Here is a 13472-nt window from a genome sequence, read left to right as displayed (position 1 = left end):
CAATTCCTAAGGCTCCCTGACTGCTTCCTGGGCAGGGTGTCACCTATTGGCACTTGAGGATGAGCAGGCTGAGATGAAAGGCAGATGGTACAGGTAGGGCGGGGATTCATCAGTACAGGGGATGGGGGAGGGTTCACGGAGCTGGCTGGCATCTTGGGTCCCTATCTATAGTTGAGTCCTCGCTTCTTCCCTGGCATGCATGCATACATACATACATACATACATACATACATACATACATAACATACACACAGAGAGCACTGACTTTCCAGGGAAGTGCTTTCATGGAAGAAGTCCTGCAAACCTCTCATGTATGCTCTCTGCTATGACACTGCCAGCACACCAGCAACAACCAGCTGTGCTAGAGTATAGTGCAGCCATTTCTTCAGAGAGGTGGTGACCAGCTAAGCCATCTGCTGTCTGTGGATCCTTCAGCACGTTCTCATGATAACATCATCTTGTAACTCCAGTTACTCTTTGAGCCATGTTTCAAAGCACGTCCCTGCCAGTTCCTTTTGTTGGATTGCTCCATGTTATGGGTATACCTAGCGGTATTCAGTGGCTAGTCCCAGCTGTGTGGTAATGTAGACCATGTGGTTCCAGGAACAGATCAAACTGGGTATTGTCTGTTTATTATCTTTCAAACCCCTGAAGTATCTTTTGTATGTTGTTTTAGGGAACACACCTTCTTGTGTTCAGGTCTATGCTCCTATCCCTGTGTTCATGGATCACTCCCAGCAGGGCTCAGGGGATTCTCTATGGTGCTGAGGATGGAACCAGGTTGACTGAGTGTAAAACTTACCCTGTACTATTTCCTATTTCTCTGACCCCTCCAAAGGATCTTTAACACCATTGAAAAGTTGTATATAGGGCTGGAGAAAGCACAGCTGTAGGGCATTTGCCTTGCATGCTGCTGGTCCAGGATGGAAGGTGGGTCAAATCCCAGCATCCCATATGGTCCCCTGTACCTACCAGAAGCAATTTCTGAACTCAGAGCCAGGAGTAACCCTGAGTGCTGCCAGGTGTGACCAAAAAAAAAAAAAAAGTTGTATATTGGGGCTGGAGCGATAGCACAACAGTAGGGCATTTGCCTTGCTTGCTGCCAGCCCGGGACAGATCCGGATTCAATTCTTAGCATCATATGTTCCCCAAGGCGGCCAGGAGTAATTTCTGAGCACAGAGCCATTGGTAACCTTTGAGTGTTGCTGGGTATGGACTCCCCAAAAAAGTTTATATCATATAACAATTACCATTTTGAGCTTGTGTTTGGCCCACACCCAGTAGTGCTCAAGCTTACCTCTGGTTCTGTACTCAAGAATTACTCCTGGTAGGCTCAAGAGATAACATGAGGTGCTCAGGATAGGAACAGGGTCATCTGCAGATAAGGCAAGGCTCCTCCGCACTGTGCTACCGCTTCACTCCCTAAGTGATGTCAATTCTGACCCAAGGGCTGGAGCTGAAGCTCAGTGGTGGAGCACACTCTCGATAAGTGCCTAGGCTTTCTTTTCCATAGAAAAAGAAAAAAATGGATTGTTATTTGGGGGTCACACTCCAAGCTGCTAAGGGGTCATTCCCAGTGGGCCACTCCCAGCCATGCAGTACCAGACACTGAACTGATGGTTCTCCTATGAAGCCTTTTGAACTGTTTCCCCAGGACATTCTGGTTTCCTTCCTTCCTTCCTTTCTTCCTTTCTTCCTTTCTTCCTTTCTTCCTTTCTTCCTTTCTTCCTTTCTTCCTTCCTTCCTTCCTTCCTTCCTTCCTTCCTTCCTTCCTTCCTTCCTCCTTCCTTCCTATTTGACCATACCCGGTGACGCTCAGGGGTTACTCCTGGCTATGCGCTCAGAAATTGCTCCTGGATTGGGGGCCATATGGGACGCCAGGGGATCGAACAGCGGTCCATCCTAGGCTAGCTTGCACAAGGCAGACAGCTTACTGCTTGCGCCACTGCTCTGGCCCCCACATGTTTCTTGAAGCAGAGAAATGCATCCTTGCCCGCAGGACTTTTCTTTCCAAAGTTCCCCGTACTCCTCTCAAAGAAGCAGCTCCTTGAGTCAGCAGTTCCAGAGAAACGTCTGCTCCTGTCTGTCAACTCTTCCTAAGGAACTCTGCCCTGGTCTGGGTCCCAATTCCTCTGGACAGCCTACGACAGCCCTATGCCCCACTGGCTGGGGTCCTTCATGAATGCCTCAAGGCACCCAGGACACCTGGGTGTGTCTCCATTCTTCTTGAATGCCCAGATCATCTCTATGACAAGGAGGTACCTAGGACCTCTAGGGCCAAGGGCTTGCTGGCTTTCTGGGGTGGTTGGGAGGGATTAGTGGGGGCACTGAGGTGTCAGGTGCTTACGGGGTGGGCATGGGAAACGTCACCATTCTGTTGCACCTGTTGGGAGCTCACAGGTGGTTAGGATGGTGAGGAGACATAAAAGGCAGAGTGCCCCCCACCAAAAGGCAGAACACTGAGACAGGTGCCAGGATGGGAAGAAGGCAAGTTGGAATTCCTTGACCTCATAAGGAAACAGCTTGGATCTGTATGGGAGGGAGGAGTGGCATGAGAAGGACCAAGCCTCCAGGACAGGGGCCAACACTGCAGAAGAAAGCCTTGGAGAGAGACTGGGGACTCGGATCCTGCCCAATTACATAGTCCCATGAGGCTGCCTCTGTCTGAGCAGACCAGGGGCCCAGCATGTCTGTTATGCTCAGGAGGGAGGGGCAGGGATGCTGACAGGCTGGAGACTAGAGCCTCAGAGTGAGGGACAGACCCCAACTGCCCTCCTGACACCTAGAGACCTGCATTTTCATTGTTGGCTGGGCCTATACATGCAGGGTTCCAGGTAGGCCTGCATCCCACTCGCTAGATTAGAACTGGTGCTTGCCACCTCTTCTTCTCTAAGGGACAGTTCTATAGTACATGGTCCTGCCTCAGGCAGCCAGGGCATCGGGGCTCAGTGGGCCCCTGTCCTGGGGTGCCCTTGTCTGAGAAGTCCTTATTCTACTCTTGGATGTGCACGGCCCCGCCTCTGGGGTCATAGCGGGGCTCCAGTGGTTTCGAAAGAAAGCTCTTTGCTGTCCAGTATTCCAGCTGGACGGCCTGCTGGGGGCATTGAGGCCACCGGGCTCCCTCCCTCTGTCTGGGCCACCCTCAGAGCCCTCTGCCAGTGCCCATTGGCGTGCTCAGCTCCTTGCAAGGCAGCTTGCTCCTGGAGAGTGACTAACTTCCTGGCCAAGTGCCCCATTTCCTCTGGATAGGGTGAGAAAGAGGAAAGATGGGAGGTAGGCGCTGGAGCTTGCTAGGGCAGGGGACCCGGAGTGTGTGTGGGGGTCAAGGGGTGGCCCTTGGGAGGTGTTTCCCTCACGCAGATTGCTGGCGGCAGGGCAGTGCCAGGGCCCCGGCTCTTGGTTGGATCAGGCCCCTTGCTGCTGCTGTTTAGGAGGGCAAGTGAGGCCCAGATACTGGCTGCCTGGGCAGGGAGCTGCGAAGGCCTCAGGAACGGGGCGGGGCGCGCGAACTCCGACCACCGTAGCCCCGCCCCGCTGGCAGGTCCCGGCCTGTGTCCCACGTTCACGGGCTGGAGAGCCCGCGGGTGGGGAACGGTCCCGCCCCGCCCCTCTGCGCATGCACCTCGTGCCGACACCGCCCCGGCCTTGAGCACGCCCCGCCCCGCTCCCACGGCCTGACCGGTCTGAGCCGGCTGCTCTGTCCGCCTAGGCCCGCCTCGGGCCGCGCGCGCAGCTCTCGGGCCCGCGGCCGTGACGCCGTTGTGACGGGACCGTGACGCGGGCTCAGCCGCTCCCGAGCCGCACAGGCAGCTCTCCCGGCCCCTGGCAGCCTCGCCATGGACGACTACGCTGTGCTGTCCGATGCCGAGCTGGCCGCCGTGCTTCGCCAGTACAACATCCCTCACGGGCCTGTCGTAGGTATGCAGCGGCGGTGGCGGGCCGCCCTTCCCCGCGCCGCCCCCACCCACGACCCATGTCGTGTCCCCGCAGGCTCCACTCGCAAGCTGTATGAGAAGAAGATTTTTGAGTACGAGACGCAGAGGCGGCGGCTCTCGCCCCCCAGCGCCTCAGGGGCTTCATACTCCTACCGCCTCTCGGGTGAGGCCCCCCGGCCCAGCCCCCCCTCCCGAGACCGCCATGGGGGAGGGCGGGGTAGCGGGTGGGGGGAACGGTGGGCGGGGTGGGCGGCCTGAGAGGGAGGCGGGGCCCTGGGTCACAGAGCCGAGCAGGTTGCCCCCCCCCATTGGAACCTTCACTCAGCCTCGGACGACTCGGACATGTATGATCTACCCAAGAAAGAGGATGCATTACTCTACCAGAGCAAAGGTAGGGGCCCTATGGTTCCCCCGTCCCCCGCCTTGGTGGGTACACCTTGGGACTGGCAACGGCATAGTGGGGGTGGCTCTGGGGGGGGCCACCACGCTGCACCTCCCTCTTCTCTAGGTTACAACGATGATTACTATGAGGAGAGTTACCTGAGCACCAGGACCTACGGAGAGCCCGAGAGTGTGGGCACCGTCAAGGGCTTCCGCCAGCCCTGCGCCTCCATGGCAGATCCCGACTCATTCAACTGCCAGGTCTGTATGGGCAGACAAGCGGGTGTGCAGAAAATGGGACCACGCCCACCTGCCCAGCCAGCCCCCTCCTTAGGGACTGGGATGGGATCTGGATGGAGCACGCCTGACAGTCCTGGAGCAAAAAAGAGGAGGTGGCAGGGCCCAGACTCTGCATCAGCTACTGTTAGGGTTGGGTTTGGGTTTGAGCAGGGCCTGTTCCTGTCCAAGCTACCCTCATCAGCCTTGCCCCCATTGTTCTGCAGGTGCGCGAGGACAGCCTCTTTTCTTTTGAGGACGGCAAGGACAGGTGAGTGGCCGGCAGGGCCAGGGGCCAAGCAAGCATGTTCTTGGGCCTCTTGGCCCTATGAGCTGCCCTCTTTGTCCTAGGGAACGCCAACTGTTCGGCCGTGACAGCCCCTACCAGAGCATCGCACATTACCGCCCAGTGTCCAGCATTTCCAGAGGCTTGTCCTATTTCCCATCTTCCCCCAGCTCCCCAGTATCATCATCCTCAGCAACCCCTTCATGGCTCGCCCGCCGCGCTATCCGGCCTGAAAAGCAGAGCCCAGGGGCTGGGCTGGGTCCAGGCCAGGTCCCACTGTGGGGCCAGTTGCTCCTGTTCATGGTCTTTGCTGCCTTCCTGCTCTTTGTCTACTACTCCATGCAGGCCGAGGATGGGAACCCCTTCTGGACGGAGCCCTGAGGGCCTGGCTGTATGGCGCACTGCCTTAGCTGTGTCGGTGGGGTGGGGGTGGGGGCTTTTCTGTGTGTTCTAGCTTGGGGGCGCTGAGCCCCCTGCCTTGTTCTGCTTGTCGTGCCTGGAAGGCCACAGACCCAGGCCCTGCCCCTCTGGAGCCTTCCCTGCTTGCCGCTACCGCTCAGGCCCAGGAGGGCAGTCCCTTCTGAGAGGAGCACGTGGTTGTCCTGCATGCCTCCTGTGTGGTCACTCGTCGGGGGCTTCACCAGAGGCCACCCTGACTTTGTGTTTGTGGACACAATAAAAAGACCGTTTATTTTTAGCCTCTGGGCTCTTTCTGCCTTTTGGCCCTGGTGGTGGGCAGGGCTCATGACTACCTCTAAACACAGGCGTGCTTGGCTTCTGGGGCTCACTTGCTGGCTCCCCGAGCATGCTCGACACTACCTCCAAGGCCAGCATGGTGGCTGGGGCATGGAAGTGCAGACCTGGCTTCCCTGAGCACACATTTCAGAGGGTGGAGGCACCAGGAAAGGCACCCACCCCTTACCTGCCTGTCTTCTTGCTCACCTCCAGGGGTATTTTGTAATCATCCAAGTTTACATGTGTTTCTCAAAGCGGTGCTAAGGAAACCCAGGACAGAGTGCCACCTGCAGCCAGCATCCTAGTCCCAGCTTCCAGCGGCGGCAGGAAAGCATGGAGGGCTGGCACAGTTCCTGGAAGCCAGGACACAGCTAGGGTGCTGGCTTCAGCCAGTTTCTGCTCCACTGGGCTCCTAGCTATAGGGGCAGGGTTCAGCTGGATCTCTCCTGGCACAGCATCCACAGGCTCCCAGGCTGCATGGCAAGTTTTTGTGGGTCACTGGGCTGTGCCTGTTCTTGCCAGCTGGGGGTCCATTCTGCTTGCCGGTTGTTTCCTATAAAAGTCACGAGGGCTTTGTGTTGCCAATACACTGGGAGAAGGAAAGATGCCATGATGTTTAGTGTCTGGACTTTGTGCCTTTCCCAGTGTGAGGGCTTCCTATGGTGGCCAGAGTGGGTATAGTGGCAGCTCCTTCCAGCAGTGATCCTAAGGAACTGCTGTGGGATATCCCTTGCCTGGGTTGTACATAGCATCAGAAGCTGGCATAGGAAAGGCCGTGACAGCAGGGGAAAATTAGGAGTCCTCACATGGAAAGGGGGGCTTGGCAGGCAGAACAACCACAGTGCTATCAAGCCTGAGAAGCAAGTAAGGAGGAAATGGCGATCTTCTGCCACAGCACTGTCTCCACTCAATGTAGGCCAGATGGAGGGTTCCTAGGGCTTCCCCGACAGCTGAACTCCCACCGGGGCTATGACTTGCCACCACCAGGCTCCCAAGAGTTCCCCAGGGCCCTTTTCAGATCCAGGACTCCCTGGCACTGGACCCCACTCACTTGGATGCACCTAATGACTGTATCACCTCACTCCTTGCCCCCAACTGAGTGCTCCCCAGTGCCAAAACAGGCTACCAGGGCTCCAAGGATTCCTGGGGACACTCAGCCACCAAGGGACTTGAAGGGTTCAGTCAGCAACTTGAAAGCTCTCCAAATTCCCAGTTTGCCCTCTGCCCTTGACCTATCCTCCCGAGGTGGCAGCAGTAGACGGGAGCTGCATGGATGCTCTAAAACTACCTTCTGGGTGGGAACAGACAAGCGGGGCAGTAGCTGGGTGGCTGGGCTGGGTAAGACTTCCACCCAGGACTGCCCCAGAGGTCAGACGCCCCCCGATGAAACTAGCATCCCAGTCCAACTAGGTACAGCCAGTGGGTTCTGCCATTTCAGCCTGAAAGAGGGGGCCACATCTGGAAGCTTCTAGACTGCTCAGTGAAGGGACAGATGGAGCCAAGCCCTGTCCAGGGAAGCACCCCTGCAGAGCTGCCTGTGCCCAGGTCCCACAGGAGCCAGCTAAGCTACAGCATTCCCACGCCGGCCCCCACCCCCCGCCACCAACCCCCGTCCCTGCCCTGGCCCACAGCGCACAGGAAAGACGAGTGTCCCACGCTCTCCAACAGGTGTCCAAAACATGGGCACAGGTCAGGACGGGGCAATGGACACGAGGCCGGGTCAGAGGCTCCAGGTGAGCAGGAGGGGGTTCAGGAAGACCGGGCAGGGGTTGGGGGCAGGAGAAGGTGTCTGTGAGCCCCAGGAGAGCTCCCACCCTGCCCTCCATGGTGTGGTCCAGCTCAGCCGGCACCACAGCCCAGCCGGTGCTGGGTCGCAGGTGCCAGGGGGAAGGCGGGCCCTCAGCCACCGAGAGCCAGAGGCCGAGGGTCCCCAGGCTGCAGCAGGCCCGCTACCAAGGGGGCCCCTGGACGAAGCAACCTCCTGGCCAGAGGGTTCCCCAGAACAGTCTAGGCCTGATGAGGGAAGCCTAGGAAACGGGCGCCCCTCTCCTGCTTCTGCTCTAGGGAGACAGACGCCCAACTCATCCCCGAAGCTTCCTTGTGGCGGCGACGATGGGGGCACTGCTCATGGCTGGGAATGTGGGAGTCCAGGGCAGGGGCGCAGCGCCCACAGACTCGGGGTGCAGGGAAGCTGCCTCGGCCCACACTGCAGGCCAGTGTGTCTCCATCTGCAAGACCACAGCGCCACTGGCCTGGGTCTCAAAAGGCTGGATTGCTCCCTCCACTGTCCTCTGCTCCCCTGATCGGGAGTCCAGAAGGTGAAGGTGATGCCTGATGCTGAGCAGACTTCTGAGCAACTAACTCAAGGCAGCTCATCCCGTCCCATGAGGAGCCCAGGATGAGGGGGCCGAGGGTCCCTGGGGCACACAGCAAGGCGAGTTTCAGGGGGGCTGATGGCACGGGGAGGCGAGGGTGAGTGCGATGGGCGAAAGGTGGGGCGCATGGGGAGCCGAGGATGAGGGGCCGAGGGAAAGGTGGGGTGCATGCAGAGGCGAGGGTGAGGGGCTGAAGGCCGGCTGAGGGCATGGTGGGGCCCACAGGGAGGTGCGACTGAGGAGCTGAGGGGCCCGGGGCCCGTGGGGCACAGAGGGACGGGAGGATGAGGGCACGAGGGAACCATGGGGCTCAAGGGAGGCGAGGGTGAGGGGCCATAGGCCCGTGGGGCGAATGGGGAGGCGAGGGCGAGGGGCTGAGGAAAGTGTGGGGCAGGCACGAGTGGGGCGAAAAGTCCGGGGCTGAAGGCCCGATGTGGCGTGTAAGGAAAAGAGCATGAGGAGCCGAGGGCCCGGTGGGGCGAACGGGAGGCACGGGTGAGGGGTCGAGGGTAAGCTCCGGGGCCGGGGGCTGGGGGCCCTGTGCGGGCCGCAGAACAGGGCGCGCGTTAGGGAAGGCGGGTCAGCGAGGGGGCGCCCTTTTGCTGGTCTGGGGAGTCCCGGCCGCGGTGCCCACAGAGGCGCTGCTCTCCGACGGGAGAGCGAGGCTCGCTCGGGCTCTCCGGGAAGGGTCATGGACCGCGGGGCAGCCAGACTTAGGCCGAGACAGGCGCGAGCCCCGAGCCACGCGACGGTGGGACTGAGGCGCAAGGACCGCGCCCGACACCAGCAGATGGCCCTCTCTGTTCACTCAGGCTGCACGCCGGAGGCTCCGCCCGCCTGGAAAGGCGACTCAGCCAATGAGCGGGCGTGACGCGGGGTCAGAAGCGGCTAAGCCAATGGGCGCGAGGGACCCGGAGACCGCCTTTCTGCCCTGACCGACACGTCCTCTGCCCAATCACCGCCAGCTGCTTGCGTGCGTGCTCCCGAAAGGCGGCTAGGCCAAGCGGGACGCTGAGTCGCATGTCTCCGCCTTGCCGCCTCGACGGACGCGTCCTCGGCCCAATCAGCGCCATCCGTGGCGTGCGACCCTGGCGGCCCCGGCCCGGCTCCCCGGAGTCTGGGCGGTGGGCGGTGCGGCGGGAGGGCTGGGAGAGGCCCGGTGCTGCCCGGCCTGCTGGTGCTGCGGCCCGGTGCCCGTCTCCGGTCCTCCCCGGCCTCGCTGGTGCCCATGGCGCACGCCCTGTTGGACATTTAGCTCAAAAGCTGGTGTTTACAGTTAATTGATCACAGCCAGTTACAGATTTCTTTGTTCCTTCTCCACTCCCACTGCTTCACTTCACTAGCCTAAAAAAAAAGGAACTGCTAGTCTGGTGTGATAGTACTGGAGTTAAGTCTCTTCCCTTGCTTGCGGCATTATATATGATGGTCCTCAGACACTTCCAGGAGAGATCCGGAGTGCAGTTCCAAAATAAGCCCAGAGCACAACCTAGTGTGCCCCTACTCAACACTTGCCCCCTTAAAAATGAAAGGAAATAGCCAACAAATATTCAAGCGGCTGCAGAGATAGCAAAGAGTTAAGCACTTGCTTTACCTGTGTTCTACTGTAGTTCTCTCCCTGAGCATTCCGCTTTAGGCCAAGCCCCCATAAAGAAAAGTGAAAATAGTGGACTGGAGAGATAGTACAGCAAGTGTGGCACCTGTCCTGTGGATTTTATCCTTGTCATTCTAGACGGTACTCCAAGCCCTGCCAAGAGTGATTCCTGAACACAGACTGAAGTAAGTCCCGAGCACTTCTGGCGTGGCCCCAAAATCAAAATCAAAATCAAAACTTCTAAATAGCCCATAGGTGGTAATGCCCCTTTCTTCAGCATGGTGCCTAGTTTTAGAAGAAGTAGTAGGAAAATCATGTATGAATCTTAAACAAGACTATGATAGCTTGTGAACGTTTGTCTTTCCTAAGGAATTAATAACAATGTATATTCATTTATTTATTTATTTATTTAGATACACCCGGTGTTTCTTACAGTTTACTTCTGGCTCCGTGCTCAGGAATCACTCCTGGTTGGGCTAAGGGGACAATATGGGGTGTCATGCATTCACCCCAGGTCGGCCACTTGTAAGAAAAGCAAACACCCTCGCCAAAGGTGCAAACATTAATGAAATCTATTTGCTTTGCTTTTTGGAAGCTCACAGTATATGTTACACTACATTCCTCATGCCAGTATGGTAAAGTTATCTCATTTAATCTGCTTGCACGTGAGTTTATTTGTGTGTGTATGTAATATGGAGGAAGTAATCCAGAGCCCCATAATGCCAGGCATGAGCTCCATTTCTGAGCCAAACCCCTAGTTTCTTAGGTACCTGCTGTTTGAGAGAATTTATGGCCTCAGAATATATCAAAAGTCCCCATGATGGCGGTTAGCACATTTGGGGGGGGGCACATCCAGCGATGTTCAGCAGTAACCTGGCTCAGGAATTTCTCCTGATGGTTCAAGGGGGAACAATATGGGATGCCAGAGATCGAAGTGCATTAGCCTTGTGCAAAGAAAGGGCCTTACCTTCTGAATTTTCTCTCCATCCCTTTTTCTGGTACTGAGGAAGCAGGCAGGTAGGGAAGGGCTCCCCACACCGTAATAAAAGTTCTTGATTGTAATAAAACTAAGAGATGAGACTTGGAGGAATTTGTCACTGAGAAGATATTTACCTGAAGCCTCTGTAGCCCAGAGAAAGCAGAGACAACCCCCACATACACTGGAGAGAAGCGCAGCACAAATGAATGCTAGGAATGAAATGTCAAAGAAGACATCAATTACCCCAACTCTTCTCTCCCACCCCCACCCCCCATAACCACCCTAGCAATGGACTAGAGAGAAAGGCCCACATGGGGCCAGTTGGGAGAATCCCTATAAAATCCCACTTGGAACAAAGCAAGAATATGTAGGCATGTTGCTGGCCCATGTATATGCACCCCATATGCACATGTGGCCCACATCTTCCCCTGTTGAGGTGTGGACTTTTATACTTGATCTCTGGGCTGTGTACTCTGTCCGCCTTTGGAGAAGCCTACACTCTGTCCTGAGCCAGTTACACTCTATCTTATCTTAACCTCCCCTTCCCCAGAATTTCTTTTTTGTTTGTTTTGGTTTTTGGGCCACACTTGGTGGTCCCAGGAGTTACTCCTGGCTCTGAGCTCAGAAATAGCTTCTGGCAGGCTCGGGGGACTATATGGGATACTGGGAATTGAACTCGGGTCCGTCCCAGGTCAGCCGAGTGCAAAGCAAATGCCTTACTGCTGTGCTATGGGTCCAGCCCACCTTCTGCAGAATTTCTAAATAAAACCCTCCGTTTATTTTTTTTAAATAAAACCGTTTTTACTCACCACTCATCTCCTGAATTTATTTCTGAGAGAAAGACAATGGACTTGAAAGGCCTATGTAAGATCTAGGACTGATTTTCTTTTCCTGCAAAGAGCAACTCCTCACTCCAGCTGAGTCCACAGTTCCCTGAGAAATGGTATGGTGGAGATTGACTCCCATGCTGGCCAGAACAAGGGTGGCTTGACAGCGGCCCAGCGGGACTGTTGGGATGTGAGATCTGTGCTGTGAAAAGGTTCATTCACGGCAGACTTTATCAGTCTTAGATTTCTCAGCAATTCCCACTGTGGCATAGGTAGGGAGAGAGAAAATGGCAGATTCTCTCCTCCAGGCAGCCATCTCTCTCCTCCCCATGTCACATAAGTCACCCAAGGGCCCCCACTGGCTTCAGTACAGTCAAAGCTTTGACCTTGCCATGCATCAATCTCTCTCGAGAACTACCACTAGCATAGAGCGGTGCTCCTTTCAAGAACACCGTCATAAGGAACAGTCTTCCTGGAGGTGTGTCCATCAAATGGGGATCACTAGGCCTCAAGAACATTAGTGTCAATGTGAAGCTGACTCTCTTAAGGAGAATTTTGTTTTTGTTTTTGGGTCACACCCGGCAGCGCTCAGGGGTCCCTCCTGGCTCTGTGCTCAGAAATCGCCCCTGGCAGGCACGGGGGACCATATGGGATGCCGGGATTGGAACCACCGACCTTCTGCATGCAAGGCAAACGCCTTACCTCCATGCTATCTCTCGGGCCCCTAGGAGAAACATCTTGAAACATCTTGAATGTGGCCCAGCCTCCTTGAATGCGACACAGTTTCCCTCTAGTGGCATCACATTGAATTTGGGACAGTGTCCCTATCGCAAAGAGGGACCAGCCCCATTACCTCAAACAAGGCTCTTTTTCTAGGATCAGCCTTCCTTTAGAAGAATTATCTTTTTTTTTTTTTTTTTTTTTGGTTTTTGGGTCACACCTGGCAGTGCTCAGGGGTTATTCCTGGGTCCAGGCTCAGAAATTGCTCCTGGCAGGCACAGGGGACCATATGGGGCGCCGGGATTCGAACCGATGACCTCCTGCATGAAAGGCAAACGCCTTACCTCCATGCTATCTCTCCGGCCCCGAATTATCTTTTTTGCCACACCTGGTGGAATTCAGGGGTTCCTCCTGGCTCTGCGTTCATAAATCGCTCCTGGCAGGCTCGGGGGACCATATGGGAGTCCAGAGACCGAACCTGGGTCTGTCCTGGGTCAGCCACATGCAAGCAAAAGCCGTACCGCTGTACTATCTCTCCGGCTTTGAGAATTATTTATTATTATTATTATTTGATTATTATTTGGTTTTTGTGTCACACCCAGCAGCGCTCAGGGGTTACTCCTCGCTCTGCGCTCAGAAATCGCCCCTGGTAGGCACTGGGGACCATATAGGATGCTGGGATTCGAACCACCATCCATCCTGGATCGGCTGCGTGCAAGGTAAATGCCCTAACGCTATACTATCTCTCTGGCCCCACCGAGAATTATCTTGAATGTGGTTCAATCTTCTATTCTCCCATAGGAGAATAACCTCGAACTGGATGAGTCCACCTGGGAGAATGAGCTCAAGTGCACATCTGTCTCCCTCTGAGGAATGAGTATGGAAGTGAATGGAGTAGGCCATTTGTATGCCACCAAGCCTGGTTAGATTCCTGAACCACATAGTCTCCCGAGCCTGCCAGAAGTGATCCCTAAGCATAGAGCCAGGAGTAAGCCTTGACCACAGCTGTTTGCGCTCCCCAAAAGGTGAATGAACATTCCTCTCATAGAATGACCTGGAATGAGAGCATTCCCTCTGGGGCAGGAGGCAGCAGAGGTACCTGCCTGTGGGCCTGTTCCTGCTTCTGCTGGTCCCTCTGAGTAGCTGAGCCACTTCCTCAGTCCAAGTTTTGAGACCCAAGCCTCCTGGAACCTGCAGAGCCCAGCTCTTCCAGGCCTGGGGTGTCCTGTGGACCCCAGACTTGATACTTATCAGTGAAAGGTGGAGCCAGACCTTTCCACTGGTGCTCATAACCCATCCTCACTGCCACTCAGGGGATGTGACCAAGTGACCCCTGCTACCCAAACAAGAAAAGGTCTGAAAAAAGG

The 13472-nt window shown here is 56.1% G+C and overlaps 1 protein-coding gene across 1 annotated transcript; it reads left to right on the top strand.

Annotated features, from left to right (window-relative positions):
- The first annotated feature begins 3636 nt into the window (after positions 1-3636).
- EMD (emerin) lies at positions 3637-5575 on the top strand. The gene is made up of 6 exons (XM_049767063.1): positions 3637-3918; positions 3991-4098; positions 4261-4326; positions 4444-4577; positions 4820-4863; positions 4944-5575. The coding sequence occupies exons 1-6, from the start codon at positions 3837-3839 to the stop codon at positions 5257-5259; spliced, it is 750 nt and encodes a 249-aa protein (XP_049623020.1). The 5' UTR covers positions 3637-3836; the 3' UTR covers positions 5260-5575.
- The last annotated feature ends 7897 nt before the right edge of the window (positions 5576-13472 follow it).

The sequence above is a fragment of the Suncus etruscus genome, chromosome X (genome assembly GCF_024139225.1).
Source record: "Suncus etruscus isolate mSunEtr1 chromosome X, mSunEtr1.pri.cur, whole genome shotgun sequence".
NCBI lineage: Eukaryota > Metazoa > Chordata > Mammalia > Eulipotyphla > Soricidae > Suncus > Suncus etruscus.
This window is presented reverse-complemented; position numbering and strand designations above follow the sequence as displayed.